We start from the raw sequence: 23,748 nt of genomic DNA, 5'->3' as shown, positions 1-23,748 counted from the left end.
GGCCCACTCGTTTGTGCGTTGCATATAAGGATGTGGTAAACCATGGGTAACTGAAAATGTAGGAAGCAAGCCCATGGGTACAGGGGTTCTACTGTATATTTTTAATGGATTTATAGCAGGCAGAAGCTGTACCTGGGCACTGTAGCCCTCAACTTTTCTCAGAACATTGGCAGCAGAATGTTCTGAGCCCTGAGGCCTCAGAATGCTGACAGGTTCCAGGCAAGCAAGTGCTCCAGGATTCCCTCTCAGTTCATCCTGAGCCAGAATCGGTCTCCCAAAGATTCTTAAAGCTAGGGATGGAGACTCTGTGGTCTTCCTGATGCTGCAGCCACCATGCCTCCTGTCATCTGGCATTTTGTCAAATACCCTTTCTGGCTGCAACAGACACTTTCAGCGAATATTGCTGTTAGTGAAATCTCTGGAGAAGTGGGATGTTAAATGTATCATAAGAGAAGAAATAAAACAAGGCATGTTTATGTTCATTCTTTTCTCTTCAGTGAAGTTTCGAGTTGTTACTTTGGACTCAAATTTCAAGCCAGTGAATAAAGTGGTGAGTGTAATTGGAGCAATGGATTTTTCAGAGTATTACATTTTTTAAAAAAAAAACTGTGTGTTCTGGTGTTGTCCCTCAAATCTAATACTTACGTTTTGTTCTCTTTTTTTGTTTATTTGTTTGTTTCATAGTATCCATTGATCTATGTCCAGGTAAGAGAAACTGCACAATGATTTTGAAGGACTGGGGGTGAGGGTCTGTCTTCTGAACTCCAATGCTGGTCTTCTGCTTAAATTCCAGTGCTTATATTTTTGTCCTTAGATGCTTCTAGATCAAGGGTTCCTAAGACTCCCAATTTAAAGGCATTGTCCAGTAGACAGGAAGAAGAGATGAGGTAAAAAGCAGAACGGAACAGGTTGGAACAAGGACTTCTTAATAAAAGTTGATGCCAGAAACAGGGCAATATGCTGGACAAACATCCAAACAATATTTTTGACCTCAAACCCAAAGAATATTACTCTTTCAATAACCTTTTATTGACCCCCAAACCCGCCAGAATGAAACACAAGGGCCTGAAATGGCAACTTCCGACTACCAGAATGTTCTTCCTGAGGATGTTTTGGAACTAGTTGGATCAGTCCTCTTTAGCTGGATGGGGCAGGTGAATTTAGCTGGGTTGTCTGTTCTAGGCTGTTTTTTGCAATATCAATTTTTTGCCTGGAAGAGGTACTGGAATGTTCTTCAGGAGGAATTTTATGGCTAGTTCCTTCCGTCCCCTCTAGTTGGATGGCTCGGTGAGTTTGGTTGGGCTGTCCTGCTCAGCAGTCTCTCCCCCCCCCCTTGCAATATCAATATTCTGCCCACAACGCATACCGGAATGTTGTTCTTGCAGATGATTTGTGGCTTGCTGCGTTCATTTCACCCTGTCACAAGAGTGCTGTGAATTTGGTTAGGTTATCCTACTTGGAAGTTGCTGTTCCACACCATTTTGTTCTGTCCCAGCTTGGTTTTGAGCAATAAAGCGTTAATGAAAGAGTAATATTCATTGGGTTTGAAGTCTAAAATATTGTTTGGATATTTATCCAACACATCCCACTGTTTTTCTACTCAGTTTTTATTCAGAAGTTCCTGTTCCAGCCTGTTTCATTCCATTCTGGCTTTTACTTAGTGCTGATAACAAAGAGTTTTGTTGGATTTGACTGCGTCTGTGAAAGTAGTCTCCTGTGACCCATTAAAAGAAGAATGCCTGAGAAATTTATGTGCTCGCAAGACTGAGAAGGTGTTTAGTTAGAGTAAACACAGAACACTGTATGCATTCTAAAATGTGAATAACTGAAATGCATACAGACTGGACGTACAGGTCCAGTGCATTCTGAGCACAGAAGCATACCTTCACTATTACTGGCTCATGGGCATTAATGCTGAACAAGAAACATAACATGGAAACAACATTTCTAGCAATTAAAAAACAGAATTCCAACCCTGAGGCAACCTAATCACCAGAAGTTCCTTTTCGTTTCAACTAGGGAACCAGTGTTTTCATGTGGTGCCAGCGCAATCTCCCCAACTAGAACAAATTTAGAGAAATCCCTCAAAAAACTAACCTCAATAAGTAGTTCTCCATAAAGCTTGTACAGGATATATACACAGATGCTCACACAGCCAGATTTGGAGCATGACTTGATGTAGTGATTCAAGCTGGACTTTAGATCAGTTGGGAATACAAAACCTCATTCTTCTCATTAGGTTTGCCCTGAAAAAACAGCCTTTTTCATGTTTTGTTTTGCTTTGTTTTACTCCACACAAGTATGTATAATTTTGAAACAAGGTAGCTGCTTGCAACATCACAGAAAGGTAAATTACCTTGTTTTATGCTACCTTTAAAGTTTGCTTTTGATATTTTTTAATATACATTAAAATTGTGTGCTGCTTTTCTATGCTCTGATAAAGTGCTGCTTATGCATTAAGAATTACCATGTACGTGTATCTAGCTCACTCACACACACACAAAAAAAAAAACCAGAAGGAAAAAAAGAAATGTAATCCAAATAGTAAGGGCTCAAACTGGTGTGATGGTGGTGGAAACAAAACTAGCACAAAAACGCCAGTCAAACAACAGTTACAAAGACTAACAAAAACACAGGAATGGGTTGGATAAGAACTAGGAAGAGATCGCTGCGTACTTTTAGAATGAAGAGACAAGGCACAAAAACTAGAGTAAGCACAATTTATCACTCAGTTCGAGCAATGGTGATGGAGAACTAGCAGTCTAGATAACTCTGTGAGTTAGATAATTAGCTGTGGAGCCAGTGTTTGGGAGTTTGATTCCCCACTGTGCTTCCTGGAAGAAGAGCCAGCCTGTGTGACCTTGGGCAAGCTGCACAATCCCAGGGTGCCCCTGGAAGAAGGGAAATGGTAAATCACATTTGAGTACTGCCTACCTAGAAATCCCTGAAAAAGGTTGCCATATGCCAGACTTGATTCGATGGGACACAGTTATTATTACAACGGAGATCTGCAAAACAGCACAAGAGAGAGAAAGATCACTCCCTCCCAGGTATCCCCAGACATAAATAATTTCGCTACTATGATTACTAACCTGAATAATTAAGGCAGGCTATATGTCAGCCATGGTCTAAGATGAGTTTGTATGCTCGACTTCACTAAGCCAACCAACCACATGACATCAGGTCTCAAAGAAGGAAGAAAACAGAAAATGTCACAGCCTGTGTTCTCCCACTCTCCAGGACCCTCAAGGCAACAGAATTGCTCAGTGGCTAAACCAAGCCCCTTCGCATGGCATCCTCCAACTCGAGCTCCAGATCTTCCAAGACACACATTTGGGATCCTACCAGATTACAGTTCATGATGACGATAAGCCAAATTACAGCACCAGTCAGTGGTTTAGTGTGGAAGAATATGGTGAGTATGACTTTGACTTCTCACGACCAGAGCACATAAAGTCTGATAGATCTTTGCATATGAGAAACCGAAGAATGTATAGATAAAATAAACCTTCCCCCCCCCAACCAGTTTCCCTTTAGAGTAAAGAACTGAGTTTTTTGCCCTAAATTGGCCATTTTTGTGCAAAATCATGCTGTTCATTCAGTTGTCAGGATGATTTCTATTTTGTTCAAGAGTTTGAAGCACTAGATGGGTTGTTGGCATAGAATCATAGAATCATGAAAGTTGGAAGGGGCCTATAAGGCCATTGAGTCCAACTCCCTACTCAATGCAGTTAAGAAGGTTTTTTTCTGATATTCAGCCCCTATCTGGATTCCAGTAGCTTGAGCCCATTATTACGTGCCCTGCATCTTAACAATCAGCCAGTGTCTCTGTGATTTGGTTTTCAAAAGGAAAGGGCACTAGAGACATTTTTTTGTAAATAACAGACCAGTAACAGATGTTAGAGATAAACAACAGATCAAGATAGTCCTTAACTAATGAAAGCATCTGGGTGTTAGAGCACGAGGCTCTCTCACCTCTAAGAGATGAGGAATTTCGCATTTCTCCCCCCCCCACCTTTTCCTGGTTCTGTCCATGCAGAATACTTTCAGAAGTTATAATAAATAGGCTGAGTTTATCAACATCAGTATGACCCTGATTCTTTTCATGACACATTAATGTAATGCATAATTGAAGCAACACAAGATGGGCTCCTGGTGTTTCCCTCTGGCTCTGCCAGTCCTCTTACTGCTGCCACCACGCTGTTATGATTCAGTACTGTCCCAAATATCTGGTATTTTCCTTTCTGGTTTATTTCATCAGGGTACACATTTAAGTTGTTTACATTTTTAACCTCCACAAATTTAAGCTTCAGCAAATGAGTTATCCTTCCTTTTTTCCATCCCACCACTTCCTCTTTATCACTGTGCCAGCATTTCTCCCAGAGGGACCGTATTAAAAATCTAGTCCATTATTTGACCAAAGTAGACTTTCTTATTGTATTTCTTGTTGTATTTCCAGTGCCCCCTAAATTTGAGGTGACTATGGAAGCACCACAGAGAGTCTCACCTTTTGATGAAGAATTTGAAGTAAATATCTGTGCTCGGTAAGTTCTGAAGCTATGGAAAGTACACATGGTGCCCCCTTTTTAACATCTGGATTTTAAAAATGTAGAACAGCATAACCCATTATTTCTGAAGTGGAAAGAATCAATTCTGCTCACTAGAGTTCTCTGTGAATCCATCTCAAATCCAGATTACTGTGAAGCCAGTCGCCAGGATGGTGGCTAGGATGAAAGTTGAAATAGATTCTGACACTTTCTATATCTCACTTAAATTACATGATATATTTCTTTCCTGTTAGATATACTTATGGTAAACCTGTCCGAGGGAAAGTCCAACTCCGAGTGTGCAGAAATCGGTATTATCATCCAAGATGTGACCGAGATTCCAATGGGATTTGTGAGGTTATTCATACAGAGGTATAATTCTTGTATTTTTTCCAGTAATTTTGATAATTCAGGCAACTATAGAGTGTTTGGGGGCAAAAACCCAAAACTGACACGAGTTTTAAATCTTGTCTACAAACATTCTACCTTTCACCCCTAACTTCTTGCTTTCTCTCTTTCTTTTTCTCTCTGCACAAACACATACATGAGGGTGGCAGTGTGTGTCTTTTACGGGAAGCAGACAGTCCTCTGTTTGAAAGACTGCCACAAGATGGCCCTCTTTCTGAAAGTTTGTCCAATCCAGGATCTGATTTAAAAATCAGGATCCATACAGAAAGACCTTGAAATTGGCTATTCATTGGAAGCATCTGGACAGCCGACTCTGAAGGCAAACAAGTCACTTGGTCACTGTCTTTTGATTCAAATGACATGCTCTGAAATTAGGAATGTGCCATTTGGAACTTTGGGGCTACAAATCCCATAATTCTCCATTTTGAGAGAAACAGACACCTACAACAGTTGTAGGCTGTGTCCTGTTCTGGTTGGAAACTGTCCTGGCATTGGCTGGAAACTTCCTTTATTAATAGGGAGTTTGGGCCTAGCTAGGATGAGCTAGGCCACAAAACTACTACTGTAAGTTTAGGCCTTTCTAAGTTTAGGTGTAAATGTCTGTAGGTATCAGGTGGAACACCCAGAATGGAGAATTATGGGATTTGTAGTCCAAAAATTCCAAATGGCACATCTGTCATTGTAATTCTACCGTATGTTTCATCTCTGCAGACAAATCTGTATATTCAGTTTATTTGCAAAATAATGTCCTCTTCTCTTTTGATGTTGTGTAAATGGCCATCTTGCACTGATGCACATGCACACCTTAGAAAACGCATCCTGTGAGAAGGTTTTAGTACATAAAACAACAACATTGTAATAAGGTTGTTAGGCTTTGTACTTTTTATTGACTCTGCTAGAAAATGCTAACAAGATGATCTGAACCTTATCGAATTCAGCATACTTACTGTTGTTTTCCTTCTCTTTGCAGTTGGGCAAAGAGGGCTGTGTTTCCAAAACAATCCGTACGAAAGCATTCCACCTTTATACAAATCTGGATAGGAATCGCTTTTTCTTCGTGTCACTTCATGCAGAAGCCATTGTCACAGAGAATGGAACAGGTAAATGTGCTGCCTTGGGAAATTCTGTAGCAGGAACAGGGTTAGAAAATAATGCATTAGATTTAACATGCATTAACACTGATTAATAAGACTGAAATAACGTTAATATGGTTATTTTCATGTTGAACAGGAGAATAAGCCAACAGATGCATCTGAAGCACAGGTTCCCAATATGTATGTCATGACCACAAGTGGTTTGCAAAGTACTTTTTCTGGTGGGTCATTGTGGTTATTTTAGACCTTGATGGTAGAAAGGTCCCGGTCATTAATCAGCGGCAGTAAAGGCTCTCTCTCGGGGCCAGTTCCTTCCTTCATGGGAGCAACACCAGCAAAGCAGCAAGTGAAAACGGTGGCCACTGCCACCCACCAGGGAAGGAGGGGGTGGTGACAGTCGGGCAAAGCCTCACATGAGGCATCCAGGTGGAACTGTGTCGTGGCTTCTTGTATGCAGCAGAGACTGAACCCCACTCCACTACCGGTGAGGTGAGGAGCTACCTGGTGGGGTTAGGCGTTTGCTTGAAGGTCTTTCCTATTGTGACTACAAGGAGATGGGCAGGCATGAGGATTGTTGTTATGTTACGATTGTCGCTCCATGTTAGGAGTGCTGTGGTGGTTGTATTTTGCACTGTGGTTACCATAGGCTCCTACTGAAAGATACTTAGTGTTTGCTTCTCAGTGGCTTGTTATGCTGAACTTTCTGGGAGTGGCTGGCTGAGCGCTGTTGGAGGCAGAGGGTGATGGAGTCACCAGACTTTTCCTGGTGTAGCAAGAGAATGTCTGTACATTGAAAAGATAGATGACCAAGCTCAAGTTTATGCTAAAATAAAAACCTACAAAGCTGTTCCTTCCAAGAGATAATCGCTACGGTGAGGCAGCACAATGTCATGGACTGGACTGGAGTCTTTGAAATTTTAACCCTACTGATCATGAAAAATACTGGTTGTAGTTTTCGAAGGTGTAGCTGTGTGAGTCTGTGCAGGCATATCGGACAAAACCAAACCAACAAGTTACAAAAACATTGAGGCGCCTTAAAGACTAACGAGTTGTATTCTGAGAAATCTGTTTTTAATGCGTTTTCTTTACCTTTACTCCATTAAAAATGCCTTTATGCAAATATGGCGGGGAGTTGCAGGGTACCTGGCTATCATAAAAGGGGGCCATGACTTGAAAAAGTTTGGGAAACACCGATCAACATTTTTTAGTAACATTAGTTTCACAATATTATTTTAAAATATCAGATATATTAATTGACATATCCTCCTGTTCAATGCACAAATAACAATTTAAACATCAGTGTGTTTAATGTATTATTTATAAGCGTTGACCAGGAAGGGGAAGTTCTTTTTAAAAACTACTCTCAATGTTGTTTTTCTATGACCTTTACAATAGTCTCTGTGACATCCTAGTACTCCTTTCCTTAAATATAATGGTTGAATGGAAGGTGAATTGTACTGGTAAACCTAACTTATTAACCTAAGTTAATAAACAAATGCAATGTCCTTTTTTACTTTGGCAAAACCGTAACAAATTTATGCATGACAGAAATTGACTATTTAAAAGGCACAAGGCCATTGATAGGGTAATTTGGGCAGGGTGGGGTGTTGGTGTCAAGCTGTTAGATGTAGGAAATGGAAGCAGATTCTTCACAGCTCCTTTTTAAGAGATCCCTTTGCTGAGCTGTACACTTCTCCATTAGAACTAAACAACATTGCAAATGTTACTCCATTGAGCAATGACCTAACCCAGTACTCCTTGTATAAGCTTGCGGGGGGGGGTATACATAAGTGCTTATAGACTGTTTTATGTCTCACACAGGGATCCAGATGTCACACACCCGCTACATCTCTGTCTACGAAACCAGGAAAACCATAGGATTTGACAAAATGGATTCATATTATAAAAGGGGGATTCCTCTCACTGGACAGGTAGGGAACAGAGCAGGGTGCACTCCGTACGGAATAAAGTCTTCATAGATACAGATGATGTCTCAGGGCACATCCAGATGTGGGAAGTTGGAGTGGTCTGGTTTGCGCTTAAAATGTTCTTATCTTTAGTATGATCCATTTTATCCCTCACTTGAGTGATCCTCCTGTTCGCACTGATTGATGTTTCTTTCCCCATGAGAAGGGTCCAGATAGGTCTTTGGATCATTCCATTTTGTCCCCTTTTGATCAATGGTACTCCCTTTCCCGCTCAGTTCTCTGCCTTTTTCCATGGCCATCATTCAGCAGGTTATGGCAACTTTTCCTTTTTTGTTGTTGTTAAATAAAGTACAAGTGACACAGCGAAACAGTAATGCATCTACCTCGCATGGTATACATAATATCACCAATTTATTTTGCTTATTGTTCTTATTTTAAAAGAGGGAAGGGTGCTTTTCTTTAAATGGGGAGAATCGAGTTTGGGAGAAGACAGGTAGGCAAAACCTACCCTTCTCCAGCACAATGTCCAGACCAGCCACGGAGAGCTATGCCAGCAAAAAACTTGAAATGCATGGGGAAATCATCCATAGAAATAGATAGGTCTTAAATGGCTGCGTTTAGGGCCAACGTAGCCTCCTCTGGGAGGTGGTTCCAAAGTATGGGAGCAGCAACAGAGAAGGTCCTCTTCCGTGTCCTGACCAAATGCACTTGTGACAGTGGCGGGACCAAGAGAAAGGACTCTCCTGATGATCCTAACACCCAAGCTGGCTCAGAATGGGAGATATGGTTTTTGAGACAGCTTGGACCCAGGCCTTTTAAAGGTCTTCTTCCGATTGAACCAACAGTTCCTAGTAATCTCGGATGATAAGGATGTCCCTGAATGCCTTCCCAGAACATTTTTAACTATTCTCCCCCTCCTCAGGTCATACTAAGAGATGAAGATGACAAACCACTTGAAGGTGGACTTATCTTTTTAGAGTTTGATGGAGACATTGTGAATAACTACACCACCGACAAGAACGGCATTGCTCAGTTTTCCATCCAAACATCCAAAATGTTTCAACCTCGCTATAAATTGAGAGTAAGTTGCTGAAACCTAATGAGGAATGGGTGGGCTGTACCAAGAGAGAAACAGCCTTTTGCCTGCAGTTCAACTACGTGCTTGCCTATTATTGTTTTCTGCAAAGACATGCATTTTAGTCTCATCAGTAGAACCATCAGGGGAAATGACTGAGCAGCAGTTTTGGGAAACACCTGAAAATCTTTCTCTTAGTTAATGTTGGATACTTTGCTTACAAAAAAAAAAAATCTTTTCCGACCTTCTCTTGTCAGGCTTTCTATCAACCGGATCAGTGCACTGACTATGGCTGGCTGGAAACCTACCAGCCAGAAGCCATTCATTATGTCCAACGCTTCTTCTCCCGGAGTGAGAGCTTTGTGAAAATAGAACCAGTATGGGAGGAGCTGCCCTGTGGCAAGAAGAGAACAATCACTGTCCACTATATCCTAAGCAAAAACCTACACAGGGATATACAGACCGACAACGTGTACTTCTATCATGCTGTAAGAACAAAATGGCAAGACTGATTTCCTAACTTGTAAACCTTTTTTAAAAAAATAATAATAATGTAGTTTTACAAGCCAGCCAGTGCTTGTTAAACTAAAGAGTGCAACCGGACAAATTGACGTAATCTGGCACTAAGACTTACTTGTTTTACTAATGCATTCATTCCTAAGGGTTAAGTTGCACTAACAGTGCTGGCTAGAGTGCATGTGGTTTGAAGACAAGGAGGGTGAGGTGCCAAGAACATAACAAGGAAGACTTTCCCCTTTTGACAAGTCCTGTGGGAATTCTGAAATATGTACTCTCCATGTGGAGAAGAGTCAAAAATGGGCTCCTAATTATGACGAACAGTCATGAAATCCCACAAAATGGGGATTTTAGATGTACGAAGTATTTTGTTATGGCCAATAAAGTAAAATAAAAATGGTTTTCCTTTTTTTGTAGTCTAATTTTTCCCCATTTCTTTTTCATTTCTTTTTGCCTTCAGCTGGTGGCCAAAGGTAAAATTGTTCAAGGCGGCACACAACTCGTCAGGACTAGATGTAAGTGCTCTCATTTCTGCTGTAAAGAATGGAGCAAGTACACCTTGCTCCAGTCCTTTACAGTGATTTTTAGCATGATTTTTTAAAAAAAATCTTCAACGTTCATGTTATTTATAAATCTTTGAGCAAGAATTAAGTCACAGAAGGATGCTGTCTTGTAGAATGGTTCCTAGAATTCAGGTCAGAATTAGAGAGGATATTCATTTTGTACTTAGAGCAGTGAATCGCAAAGCTCCTTTTTAAAGAAAATCTGAGGAATGATATAACCTCAGTAAGACGAATAATTCTACTGCAGATCTCTATTTGTCTTGGGCCCAAATTAATCCTCATGTCACCTTGCCTCTGATGACTTTCTTCCGATGTTGTGAAAGTCAAGATTTCCCAATACTGTACTGTATAGGGAATTCTGCAAGGAAAGGAGCGTTAGGAACCATATGGGGGATGGGCATTAAAACCACCAGTGTCCCACAGCTACCCAGTACATGTATATGCCAAGTGAGCTCCCAGTTCATTATGCCCTAGGCAATGATTATACTAGTTAATCAGCTTCTCTTGGTTTATTCTCTTGGATCTCGCTTTCATTCTCTTCCCTTAACTCTTCTCTTCTTTTTACCTGTTCCTCCGTTCAGATGGAAAATATAGCACCTTCTCTATCACACTCAACATTGATCAGAAGCTGGCCCCAAGAGCCAGGTTGTTAGTTTATTCCTTGCAACCACATTGTGATCTGATTGCTGACAGTATTTTTTTGCAAATTGAAAAATGCTTTAGAAACAAGGTGAGAGCTTAATGTTCCTGAGTAAAGTATGCTTCTGTTTATAACTATGTATATGCTTAGGCTGGCTCCGAATCATGAGATGCATGAATAGAACACTAGTAATGATGTTTTGGAAACTGAAAAAGTAAGTCATAAATGATCAAGAAGACATGCAATGAGATTACCCTTGGATCTGACCTTTGGAAAATGGTCAGATTTTTTTTGGAAGCGTTTCTTTTACTGTGTATCACAATATGTTGGGAGTTTGATTCCTCACTGTGCCTCCTTGACAGAGGCTGGACTAGAGGATCGATAAGATCCCTTCTAGCTCTGCCGTTCTATGATTATTGTGTTCTTAATTTTGGTGAGAGAGCCTCTGGCCATGGTTGGCTGAGATGCCTTTATATCATAAAACATTGTAAGGGCCAAGGAAAAGAGGGTGGAGAACAACTGTGTTTGGCGACTGAGAAAACCAGTGAAAGGCGGTTGAGAGGTCTAGAAAGTTAAGGTTGGAAGGGGAAGGAGTAACTTCAGAGAATGAGGCTAAGTTGCAGAGGCCGAAGAAGAAGGTGGAAGCATTGAGAATAGAACAAAAACATACAAGAAGAGAGGGGTATGGATCAGGAAACAGACAACGGAATAAAACTGAAGTCCACACATTGATCTGAGACAGCCCGTCAAATATTCAGATATCTCTTATTTGCACTGGAAATGCCCTGATATATTGAACCATGATGATATTGTGTAATGTGATATGCACATCATGATAACTGGCCTGGGGAGAAACAAGGATTGTTAAGTAACATTAATTATTTCACAACAGACAGAATGGCTCTATGGAGGGACTGTATGATGATGACTGGATTCTCCTGAGATGAACTCTGGAAAGAGAGCTGAAGTCTCTTCTGTATTTAATTCTAGGTCGGCTTGACGTTTTCTGACAAGCAGGTCCTACCAGCCTCCGATGTCAGCCTTTTACTTACAGCATCCAACAATTCCTTCTGTGCCCTGAGGGGTGTGGATCAGAGTGTTCTGCTTCTGAGGCCTGGAGCAGAACTTTCTCCTGAATATGTAAGCCTGAAATTTTCCCCATTCCTCAAGCCCAGAGCCATCCAATGTGCTAGATATCCCTTTAGTGACGCTAGCACATTATCTACATAGTTGTGCCCTTAAGTGGGTATTCCAAGTGGGGTGTACTCTCCCTAAAAGTATCAGATCTGTCATCTGGGAGTACTTATGTGACTGGTATTATGTCTGTGAAGGTTACTGGATTCAAGGGGTCCCTCTGTCCCTACCCTGAAGTGAGTGAACCCTGGAGAGTGAATTGCAGTGATGACTAATGGGACGTGCCTGGCACTGGTGCCTCACAACAATCTACCTTGGCAGTGCTTCTAGGAAGTCCAAATATCCACATGGCTAGGCACTAAGAACCAATATGCCCCTCTCACAAGATAAAGTGCCCATCAGACCCATTAAAAAAAACCAAAACCTCTGATCGTTGGTCATAGCAAAACCCACTTTTAGTATCACAAACCCTCTGAGCCAAAAACCCAGACAGTTGGTTGGAAGTATTTTTATATTTTATCAAAAATAAAAAGAGAAAAAGCTTCAGAACCCCCCTCCCCCCAAAAAAAGGTTTCAAAAAAGCAATTGAAGCAAAATACAATTTAAGAAAAAGTTAACATAATCAGAACACACTAGAGAATAACAAAGCTAATTTAATTTACCTAATAGTCACACATTACCATAGATTCACGATAGTTCTGAAGCAGAGTGAATCTTTCCAGATATGGCATAACAGGACAGCAACTGAACATAACATCTCTTGAAAGGTAAACTAAGCCAACCAAAGTAACTTCAGAGCCCCTTTCTGTATACTAAACAGAATGTTCCAGATCCTTCCACAATTAGGATTTGAGCTCCCTTGAATGTTTACAAATACAAGAGCAATTTCTGGTCCGCTCTTTCACAGAGCTGAAATCATCTCCCAATTAGTGCAATACCGGAGAAGAAATAGACTTGACCTTGAAGACCTTTCTCACAAAAGTTCAAGGTGTTACTCTTTTCCTGTCACGGGACACACACTGACCTCCACATTCTTAACCACGTTTTCCCAGGCACTTACAGAGCAACCTTAATGTTCCAGATGTTCCATGTTTCGCCAATTTCTCAGTTTCTTCACAAATTCATTTTAAAAAGTGGTTGATATAAATTCCAACCACACCTGTATGGAGGTGGTGTGCCCTCAGCTATCCATGCTTGTTCCCATGTGCATGAGGCAGCTTTTCAAAATGATTTGGAGGTTTCCATTGGTCCCTAATAGGTTCACAAAAATAACTAGGATAGGGCAATGAGACTAGGTTATGCCTGTGCTTTGTGCACAATCCATTTCTGGACCAAATGTCAGGTGCTGATTTTACCCTTTAAGAGCTTTGACCAGCTTGGGACAAAGAGCAGAAACAAACATTGCAGACAGCCTGTGGTTAAAAGAGGGAATTCCTTAACTACTAAAAGTGTCTGAGTACCTAGCGGGAGGTTTTCCTACATCATGTAATGGGAAGATTGCTTTTTTAAAATTGATCTTCAGGATTTAAGCACAGATTCCTAAAAATGTGATCTCTCAAGCAAGGAAACTACCTCACTCAGGACCCCTCCAATGCTAACATGCTTTCAGCGCTAATCATGGGCTCTCTGTGACATCTGTTTCTACCTCAAGTTATCTGAAAGATCACCTTCTGCTGTAGAAAAGATCCTTTCTCGCCCAGGCCATTTAAGCCGAGTAGATTTTTCAGTCTGGATTTCTCAATGTGTTACGATGGGCTATTAAACTAGCAGGACCAGCATATTTTATTTCTTGCAGAACTAGACAGAACCATTCTTATGCTACTGTTTTACTGTTCTGAAGTTTTTGAGAAGCCACTCAGAGAACATTCATGTAATGGCCTTCTGCCATTCCCAATCCCATTTGCAAGAAGGATGTTTGGTATGATCATTTTGTTAAATTCTCAGAGTGGAAATGAAGAAATTATTCAGAAAATTTTGAATGAGAGCCTCAGTCAGGCCTGGCAGCTTTCAGATTTTGAGGTTCCTAATTTTTCCCCATGCCACCTTCAGATTCCAAGAGATGGGCCTCTTAACATGGCATCAGTGACAAGTGGCAAATCAGGAAGTATGCATATTAATAGAAGTAGTGGAACTGGAAAAGGGGCAGAAGAGAGCAACTAAAATGAGGAGTGGGCTGGAGCACCTCCCTTATGAGGAAAAGCTACAGCGTTTGGGGCTGTTTAGTCTAGAGAAAAGGCGCCTGAGGGGGGACATGATTTGAGACATATAAAACTATGCAAGGGATGGATAAAGTGTATAAGAGGGAAGCTCTTTTCCCTCTCACTCAATACCAGAACCAGGGGACATCCACTCAAATTGAGCATTGGGAGAGTGAGAAATATTTCTTTACCCACCATGTTGTTAGTCTGTGGAACTCCTTGCCACAGTATGTGGCGATGGCATCTGGCCTAGATACCTTGAAAAGAGGGCTGGACAGATTCCTGGAGGAAAAGTCCACCACAGGTTACAAGCCATGATGGGAGTGTATAATCTCTAGGCTTAAAAGGAAGCTACTTCAAAATGCCAGATGCAGGGGAGGGGTATCAGGAGACAGGGATATAGTCATCTTGTGTGCTCCCCAAGGCCTCTGGTGGGGCCACCGTGAGATACAGGGAGCTGGACTAGATGGGCCCTTGGCCTGATCCAGCAGGACTCCTCTTATGTTCTAGAGAAGGGAGATGAATGCAAATAATTAGAAATAAGGAGGCAGGCATGTGTAGGCTGAGTGGAAGTCGCCTGAGCCTGGTGAGGCAGTGCCTCTTTTGCCCTAAAGAACTACCCATCACTATTCACACTGCTCTCATGCCCAAATCTGCCAGTCAACTGCAGCTAAAACATAAGCCCCAGGGCTTGAGGCTAGCACCAAATGGCCCTGCTCCCCTTTCACCTCGCATAGGGCCTGCTGAATGGGACTCTCCTTAGGTTTATGTTGGTAGATCAAGGTCACACCGGAAAACTGTTGCTTTCTTCAACAGTATCAAAGCAGTAACAAAACAGTATTAATGCTCAGTTCACAGATACACCTGAAGTGCTTCATCTTATTCATAGTCTGTGTAGTGGTCTCTGTGTGGGAGGGGGCAAATGATAGTTGGGAAATTTCCCAATAATTGGGGGAAGACAAGCAAAAATGTTATTTGGAAAATGATAAGAAAATCCTTTTTGTAAGAAATTTTGGCCCAGTACCAAATTATTGGTGATTCAAATTTTAAGCATTTAAACTCTTTATTCATTTAGTTAGATCTGTCTTGAAGCTTACTTGTAGTAAACCACTGCTATTGTAACACCTATTTTGGTGCCTCCTCCCTTCCTTCCATTGTTCTCAAATATATGCATTTCCTCTTTTCATCAGGTGTTCAACCAGATGCCTTATTTAGATCTCTGGGGTTATAACTATATGGGGACAAACCTAGAAGATGACCCTAAAGAGCCATGCATTGAGATACGAGATACTTTTTTCAATGGCCTGTACCATGTGCCTGTGAATGTGACCGATGATGGCAATGTTTTTGATATTTTGGAGGTATGTTTATTACTATAGATTTTTAAAAGTATATACAGTATATTCTTATTACACTTAGATCCCACCTCTGCTCCCATGAGCTAAAAGATGGCATAAGGTGGCAGCCGTCCTTACCGCTTTACTCTGGCAATAACTCTGTGAAGTAGAGTCTGCAATTGTTGACTAAATGAGTTTCATAGCTGAGGGTAGATTCAAACCCAGGTTTTTGAAAGCCTTGTCCATCTCAATGTTCTGCTGCAAGTAACATCATTTATGATATATCTGGCATTAGTGCTTGTGACGTGGCTTGCCACTCCTTTGTCTCTGCTTACTCAGGCCTCACAGAATGGTCACCACGCTACCACACACTCTGGCTGCCACCAACCTTTCCTTTAAATAAAAAGGACAAGGGTTTCTTCGAAAACAAAACTGGTTTATTGACTACTAAATAAAATGGGTAAATCACAGAAAGATAATCAAGGTGTAAATCACTTTCTTATTTAACTTATAACACATAGACTTTCCCTCACTGACAACTCTCACACCAGATCTCTCCAGATCTCACTCTAGAACTCTCTGACTCAATCTCCCCTCACACACTCTTCAGCCCCCTTTTTATACCAGCTCCTCCCCTTCAGTTCCACCCTCCGTCACACCATTGGCTGATGGTTCACTGTCCAGCTGTGACGGACAGGTGAGGTCATGGCTGCCCGTTACAGTGCTCCTTTTAATATCTGTCTTATTTTGTAACCAAAATGTAGTTTAATGCTAAAAAAAAGAAAATCATACTGAAAACCTGTTGTGTAACAATGTTTGTTTCCTGTACATGTCACTGGACAATGAATCACTTCTGTCAAAAGAGTCAAAGGAGAGTAGACACCAATTCATTCTATCTTAATTCTGCAATAACACTACCATAGAATGATACTGTTATTAAAGCAGGGCCTATTCTGTGGCTGCCTCCAGTTTGTGGAATATTCTCCTTCTGGAGCTTCAATTAGCCTTCTCCCTTGTATCCATTCACCAACACTTGAAGATCCAACTCTTCAGGGAGACTTTTAAGAACCAAAACTGAGTCTCTAGCTAAGTTTTTAGCTAAGTTTAATTTTTCCCTTCACAAATTGCTGCCTTGTCCTGGCAAATGGGCTTGAGTAATTTAGAGAAGCTATGGGCTATGCCGTGCAGGGACACTCAAAACGGACAGGTCATAGTGGAGAGTTTTGACTAAACGCAATCCACTTGGAGCAGGAACTGGCAAGCCACTCTAGTATCTTTGCCAAGAAAACTCCATGGACAGAAACAAAAGACTAAAAGATATGACGCTTGAAGATGAGCCCCTCAGGTTGGAAGGCATCCAACATGCTACTGAGGAAGAGCATAGGACAAGTAGCTCCAGAGCTAATGAAGTGGTTGGGCCAAAGCCGAAAGGACACTCAGGTGCCGACACGCCTGGAAGTGAAAGTCCAACACTGCAAAGAAAAATACTGCATAGGAACCTGAAATGTAAGCTCTATGAATCTTGGTAAGCTGGATGGCAAGTCCGTAAAGAGGAGTGCCTGATCACATCTGTCTGTGGGACAGGAAGCAACAGTTAGAAACTGATTTGTTCAAAATTGGGAAAGGAGTATGACAAGGCTGTATATTGCCTCCCTGCTTATTTATTTATTTATTTATTTATTTATTTATTTATTTATTTATTTATTTATTTGATTTATACCCCGCCTATCTGGACCAATACATCAGGCGAAAGGCTGGACTGGAGGAATCCCAAGCCAGAATTAGGATTGCCGGAAGAAATATCAACAACCTCAGATATACAATAGTTGAGCACAGGAGAGCAGGCACAGGAGGCAGTAAAATCAAAGAGAGTTTAGCCAGTGGCAGTGAAAAAAGAGGAGAATTTGGAAGAAAATACGGACTTCCTTTGAACTGGACATTTTTCAAATATCTCTGGCCCAGCTACCATCCTTTTCTGCAGCCATTTTTTAAAACAAATTGTCTTTGTGAAATATTTATAAAGACTGTACACTGTCAATATTGTTGTCATAAATGGCGTTTTCTGCAGTTATGAGTTAGTTACCATTATTCAAAATTTGTTGTTACACCAAGCATCAGAATACAATTCTGTTATGTCTAATTCACTTGTACTCCTGATGCTCTGTATGAGGGATATTTTCAGCTAATGGGATGTAAGATTTGGTGATCCACATCCTTGTGGCACTTCTTCTTGTTTTTACATATCACATGTACCCTTGCTTACAGCTGTAAGCAAGCAAACAACTGTAGCAATGCAGTTTAACATTTATCTTGGATGTGTGTGTTTTTTTTCAGCCCATATGTATAGTTCTTAACCCAAATAATAATTTTCTAACAATCCTTCAGCATGACAAAAGATATCCTACTTCTGAAGAACAGGTTATTTTTGTGTAATTCGGAAAGGGGAATTATGTGTTCTCCCTCCTTAACTGCTTTATTGACTTCCTCACAAAGCTAAAAGCTTGTGGGTTCAAGCAGCATCCCTGAGAAAGATTTAGAATGTATGTTGTATTTCTTTTAGCTAATGAAGACATCAATAAAATAGCATTTATTTATCCACTGTAGAGCATGGGCCTTAAGGCTTTTACAAAGTGTACACTGAGGAAGCCTGTTGTATGCCGAAGTGACTATGAATGCAAGAAAATCTCCTCAGATGATTCTCCTCCTCCTCCTCCTCCTTATCTGGGTAAGTATCAAGGTAAGAAGGATTATGCCATCTGCTGCTGATAGCTGTAGTCCAAAATATCTAGAGGACATCAATTTGTATAAAAGAGTAGTTCTTTAGTTTTTACTTTTGCAGATTTACCAAAAAAAGGAAGATGAATTGAGCAAAAAGAAACCCCAAAACAAAACAGAAACAGAACAAAAAAGGCAATACAATAATGTTAGTACCCATTTATGGTTATAAAATTATTATATGGTTATAACCATCATGGTGTACCAGATATGGACATGAACCGGTCCTTCCAACAGCTCGGGCTTCTCTGTCCTGGCCTCTTGACTGATCTCCCACTCAGACCAAGCGGCTGGACAGAGGAGTCTGTGCTCTTGCTCGTGACTGGGAGATGAGGCGAGGAGGTGGAAAAAGAAAGCAAACTAGGCCTGCTGAGTGGCTGATCAGGAGGTGGGGGGAGCTGCAGCACCTGTGCTGCCACCTATACGAACCTGCCCATCTCTACTTCGTGCCTCTCACATTGCACATATAAATCAGATGTCCAGGTAAATGTCCTCAGAAAATTGGCACCTATGTGATACTTCTTCAACTGAAGTTAGTGCTAACATTGTGTAGCAGGTGGTGGAGGTTTATCCCTCCAGGCTTGGAATAGATGTCTCTTAAACCAGTGCTCCCCAACCTTGGGCTTCCAGATGTTCTTGAACTGCAACTCCCAGAAGCTTTCACCACCACCTCTGCTGGTCAGGATTTCTGGGAGTTGAAGTGTAAGAACATCTGGAGGCCCAAGGTTGGGGACCCCTGTCTTAAACCACCACAAGGACTCAAAAAGTCCAGTTTTGTTCTCCCTCTCTCCCTATTTGAGAAAACGGAGACTTGCTGAGAGTACATGTGCTAAAAGATATGCCTTGTAGTACAAACTATAAATGGGAAATTAAAACCACCTTCTAACATAAGCCTCATGACGCAGTGATTGAACTGTTGTACTGCAGCCAAAACTGTGCTGATGACTTGGGGTTCAATCCCAGGCAGCTGGATCAAGGTTCACTCAGCCTTCCATCCTTCCATGGTTGATAAAATGTATAGCCTGCATAATTAACTTGTAAACTGCCTAGAGAGTGCTTTAAGTGCCATGGGGCGGTATATAAGCAGCATGCTTTGCTTTGCTTTTAATATTGGTAACTGCATCTTCTTAAGTGAGCGGCAAGATGGAAAGTTATTCCAAATGAACTTCTGAAATATTCCCTTATCTTTTAAAATTATACTTGGGCAATATATATAATGAAATACCACAAAGCTCCTAGATTAATTGTGGCAATATATTCATCTTAAGTGTATCCACCTTGCCTCGAATACTAAGTTCAAGTGATGCTTATTTTTCTAGATCCCTGGCATTAATCATTTAATTTTCCTCACGCCAGCTGCTAAAGAGCACTCTTCTTGTTGGGGGACTGCTTTGGGAGGTTATAACTCAGAAATCCCAAATCCAATCTTCACTAAACTTGGAAGAGATTGGTACGCAGAATCAGCTGAAGCCTTGCTGTGAGTTTGGCATCTCAAACTCACACAGGGGGGGCATTCTACCACTCCCAGAATCCCAATTCACACAAACCATAAAATGGTTCATTTCATCAGAAACTGAATGAAATTTTATGGTTCATGAATAGAGAGCAGCCAAGAATTACCATGAACTGCCATTTTCCTGGTTCGAGTCCATCTCTACTTAGAATGATTAATGTGATCTAGAGTCTGATTCATTTTGAAAGTGAATTAAAGAGGTAGTACCCGAATGGTTAAATTATCTCCAGTAGCCGAGCAGCTGATGTGCCAAAATCCTGCCAGGGACTCTGACAGAGCAATCTCAGAATCTTTTCTGGTTTGACAAGGAGGAAGAAGAAAGACCTGGCTGAAGATTAAAGTTAGCCATATCTCACACTTGAGGCAGCTGAATTCTGGAGCAGTGGCATCTGTACCTCCCAGCAGTGATGTAAAATCTCATTTGGGAAAAGAAATAAGTTCTCTGTAGCTTCCATACAGAAGAATTCGTCAATCCTTCTTGATGTAGCTCGATGCATTGAGGATATAAAATTCAGTGTCCCTGAAAAAAAATACAAAACTTTTCCATTTGACTTCCTGGAAGAGTGCCTAATTTTGAATCTCCCTCAGCATTATGACTTTGCTGTCTTTTCCCATAGAGAAAACTGCTGCATTTGGTGCTTCTGGAGACCGCCTGATTGAGACAGTGAGAACCTCTTTTCCAGAAACCTGGCTATGGAATACAGTTCACGTCAGGTTGGTCTCTGCTATTCTGCTTGATGATCCTTTTCAGGCTTCCATTTGAGGATACTAATATGCTTGTCAGTATCCAGAAAGATAATCAAAGGGACAACAGCAACAAAATCACTTTTCTGCTAGGAGTATTATTATGGCCCCCTTTATATGTCACTTGATTTCTCAAGTAATTATTCTATTATTTCAGTTTCTAGTTTCGTTCCTAAGAAAAATCAGGTACCAAGATTGTGCGAAACTATTGTTAAAGGTATTTAGCTATCAATAGAAAAAAACTGGAAGGTCAATGGCGGCAGTGGCCCCCACAGGCACTTTTAATGACAAATCCATTCAGGGTATTTAAGTGTCGCTCTCTAGTCATTTGTGCAGTCCTCATGAAGCCTTTAATTGTCATCTTTTGGGGAACAGGCATTCCAGCATCCTAGCACCCCCTCTGATATGGTGGTATACAGCTAATAACAGTAACAAATTTCATCTCCAATAACAAACAGCCCTGCAGGACGTTTACACTTTCCCCTTCTTGTGTTTCAGTTCTAGTGGGAAGGCCAGTCTTTCATACATTGTTCCAGACACCATCACCGAATGGAAAGTCAATGCTTTCTGTGTGCAAGACAGCGATGGGTTTGGCCTGTCAGAAACAGCTTCGTTGATCACTTTCCAGCCATTCTTTGTTGAGCCAAAGCTCCCTTATTCTACGATTCGAGGGGAAGAGTTCATTTATATCGCCAATATCTTCAATTACCAGCCCAACTGCATTGAGGTAAAATGTGTTCTACAGTGGGGTCTCTACTTAAGAACTTAATCCATATTGGAAGGTGGTTCTCAAGTGGAAAAGTTCTTATGTAGAATCTGCATTTCCCATAGGAATGCATTGAAAACCATTTAATCCGTATCTGCTCTTTTCCGTCCATAGAAACTAATGAGAAGCTGCTATTCCACCTTCTACCACTAGAGCGGGATTTTTTTCTTTTTTTCCCCCTTAGGTCAGGGAACAGTGTTAAAAGCACTTCTGACGAAGCTAATTTTGAAGCAATGGACTGAAAACCAATTAATCCGTTCTGGCTGGTTTTTTTATGTAGAGGTGCGTTCGTACATTGAAGCATTAGTTCCCATAGGAACTAATGCAAAGCTGGTTAATACGTACTCTACCACTAGGGGGAGAACTTTTTTTAACCTAAGATGACCTAAGGTTAAAAAAAGAGCAGGGAAGTTTTTTTTTCCTGTTCTTATCTGGATTTTTGTTCTCAAGTAGAAGCAAAATTTAGCAAATGGAGCTGTTCTTAAGTTGGATTGTTCTTAAGTAGGGATGTTCTTAAGTAGAGACCCCACTGTACTATCCCCAGTTACCCTCCGTACACCCTAGTAAAAGTGCATGTTACACATATTAGCCTAAAGCCTGCTGGGTGGGGTCTGCCTTTACAACAGGAAGACCACCACCAGCAGTGGTAGAGAGAGCCACTCATTAAGCGCCTCTTTTAGCAATTTCTGTGTGCACCCTAAAATTGCAAAAAGAAGCCTTTAATCGATAATCAAATCTGCTCCTACCAGATACCAGTTCCGGTTGCACAGGCGGAGCTGCGCAACAAGATTTTGACCATCTTCATGTTGAACGATATTTTATAATTTCCATATGTCTGACGAAGTGCACTTGTCCACAAAAGCTCACATTAAAATATAATAGTCTTTGAGGTGCCAAATGTTCTTGTTTTGTTTTGTTTTGTTTCTTTGGATTTAGAATAAAGAGACAATAGTGATAAAATGCAGATTATTAGGCAAGTTATTTTTTTTCCAAAATTGGCAACTCCAAAGAATATTGTCCCCATTCCTAAAGGAAAGTAATAAAGTGGAAAAGAAAACTGATGGTCAAATTCAGTATCAAGGAGAAAGTGTGTTAGCTGCAGTTCACTCATTTTCCATCCATAACACTGGACTGTTTTTAGAGATACATGCCTCAGAGATCAAATTAATTTGGCTCAATCCAAATAAAGATCATTTATTTCCAGTAACTAATCACAGAACAAAGCACACTAAGACAGTTCCTTGGTATACATCTGAACTGTGGGCGATGAAGGGAGGCTGGAACACAGGTGGAGGAAATCCCGCTGGGAGTCCGATCGAACATGACTTAGAGCCTATTTCATGGCAATATGGCTGGCAAAATTGCAATATTTCTCCAGCCGTATTGCTTCCTCAGAATGTCGTCCAGCAGAGCTGTTTCAGGTGGTCCAGGATATTCTTCAACTGTGAAATCTGGTAGAGGTCCTGATCTGTTCATCAGCTCACCTTGATGAGTTTGCCATTCATTTTGAGGGAGAGATCATTCAGATTCGCAGTGGGTAGGACTCCATTACTGCAAAATCAGAAGATGTGTCCAGTGTGTCTTGCTTAGGTCAAATATTAATGGATGAGTTTCAATTGTTGAGACCTGAGGATGTGGACAGGGTGCTTGCATCTGTCCATTCTACCACCACTCCGCTTGACCCTTGCTCATCTTGGCTAATTGGAAGATCTGTCAGGGGGGTTCGCACCTGGGCCCAGGAGGCCATGAATGCCTCTTTAAGAGAGGGAGTGGTCCCTACCACCTTGAAAGAGGTGGTAATTTGGCCACTCCTAAAAAAGCCTAACCTGGACCCAAGGCTAGTGGTTAACAACCGGCCAGTGGTGAACCTCCCTTATTTGGGCAAAGTGTTGGAGTGGTTTGTGGCCGGGCAACTCCAGGTGCTGCTGAATGAAATGGATTTTCTGGATCCATTTCAATCAGGTTTCAGGCCGGGTTTTGGTACGGAGACTGTCTGGGTCGCCCTGTACGATGACCTTTGCCGGGAGAGAGACAGGGGGAGTGTGACCCTGTTGATACTCCTGGACCTCTCAGTGGCTTTCGACACCATCAGCCATGGTGTCCTTCTGGATAGGCTGACTGGGTTGGGAGTTGGGGGCGCCGCTTTATGGTGGTTCCGCTCCTTCCTGGCTGACCGCGTCCAGAGGGTGGTGCTGGGGGACAGTTGCTCTGCCCCATGGCATTGATGTCATGGGGTTCTTCAGGGGTCAGTACTGTCCCCCATGCTGTTTTAACATCTACATGGAACTGCTGGGAGAGGTCATCAGGAGGTTTGAGTTGAGGAGTCAGCAATATGCTGACGACACTCAGCTCTACCTCTCGTTTTCCACCAATCCAGGTGAGGCAGTTTCTGTGCTGAACTCGTGTCTGGACCTGATAATGGACTGGATGAGGGTTAATAAACTGAAACTCAAACCAGACAAGAAGGAAGTGCTGTTAGCGGGTGCTTCTCCGGACAGGCTGGAGGGCCC

At 41.5% G+C, this 23,748-nt stretch overlaps 1 protein-coding gene across 4 annotated transcripts in view; it reads left to right on the top strand.

Moving 5' to 3' along the window:
* The window catches only part of LOC110090846 (ovostatin), a 59,442-nt gene that overhangs the window by 16,245 nt on the left and 19,449 nt on the right, over nt 1-23,748 (top strand). For 2 of the 4 annotated variants that reach the window (XM_078386671.1, XM_020814694.3), the window contains exons 4-19: nt 498-550; nt 685-705; nt 3,241-3,415; nt 4,460-4,544; nt 4,802-4,919; nt 5,926-6,055; nt 7,871-7,980; nt 8,900-9,058; nt 9,310-9,540; nt 10,029-10,083; nt 10,713-10,861; nt 11,762-11,911; nt 15,294-15,464; nt 18,045-18,165; nt 20,346-20,442; nt 20,971-21,199. In XM_078386671.1, coding sequence (XP_078242797.1) covers nt 498-550; nt 685-705; nt 3,241-3,415; nt 4,460-4,544; nt 4,802-4,919; nt 5,926-6,055; nt 7,871-7,980; nt 8,900-9,058; nt 9,310-9,540; nt 10,029-10,083; nt 10,713-10,861; nt 11,762-11,911; nt 15,294-15,464; nt 18,045-18,165; nt 20,346-20,442; nt 20,971-21,199 — 2,054 coding nt within the window. Of the gene's footprint in view, nt 1-497; nt 551-684; nt 706-3,240; nt 3,416-4,459; nt 4,545-4,801; nt 4,920-5,925; nt 6,056-7,870; nt 7,981-8,899; nt 9,059-9,309; nt 9,541-10,028; nt 10,084-10,712; nt 10,862-11,761; nt 11,912-15,293; nt 15,465-18,044; nt 18,178-20,345; nt 20,443-20,970; nt 21,200-23,748 lie in introns of all 4 variants that reach the window. The other 2 variants (XM_072991654.2, XM_020814693.3) reach the window with 1 other exon arrangement.

Source organism: Pogona vitticeps, chromosome 2 (genome assembly GCF_051106095.1).
Source record: "Pogona vitticeps strain Pit_001003342236 chromosome 2, PviZW2.1, whole genome shotgun sequence".
Classification (NCBI taxonomy): domain Eukaryota; kingdom Metazoa; phylum Chordata; class Lepidosauria; order Squamata; family Agamidae; genus Pogona; species Pogona vitticeps.
Note: the sequence above shows the minus strand (reverse complement) of the source record. Positions and strands in the feature narration are given on the sequence as shown.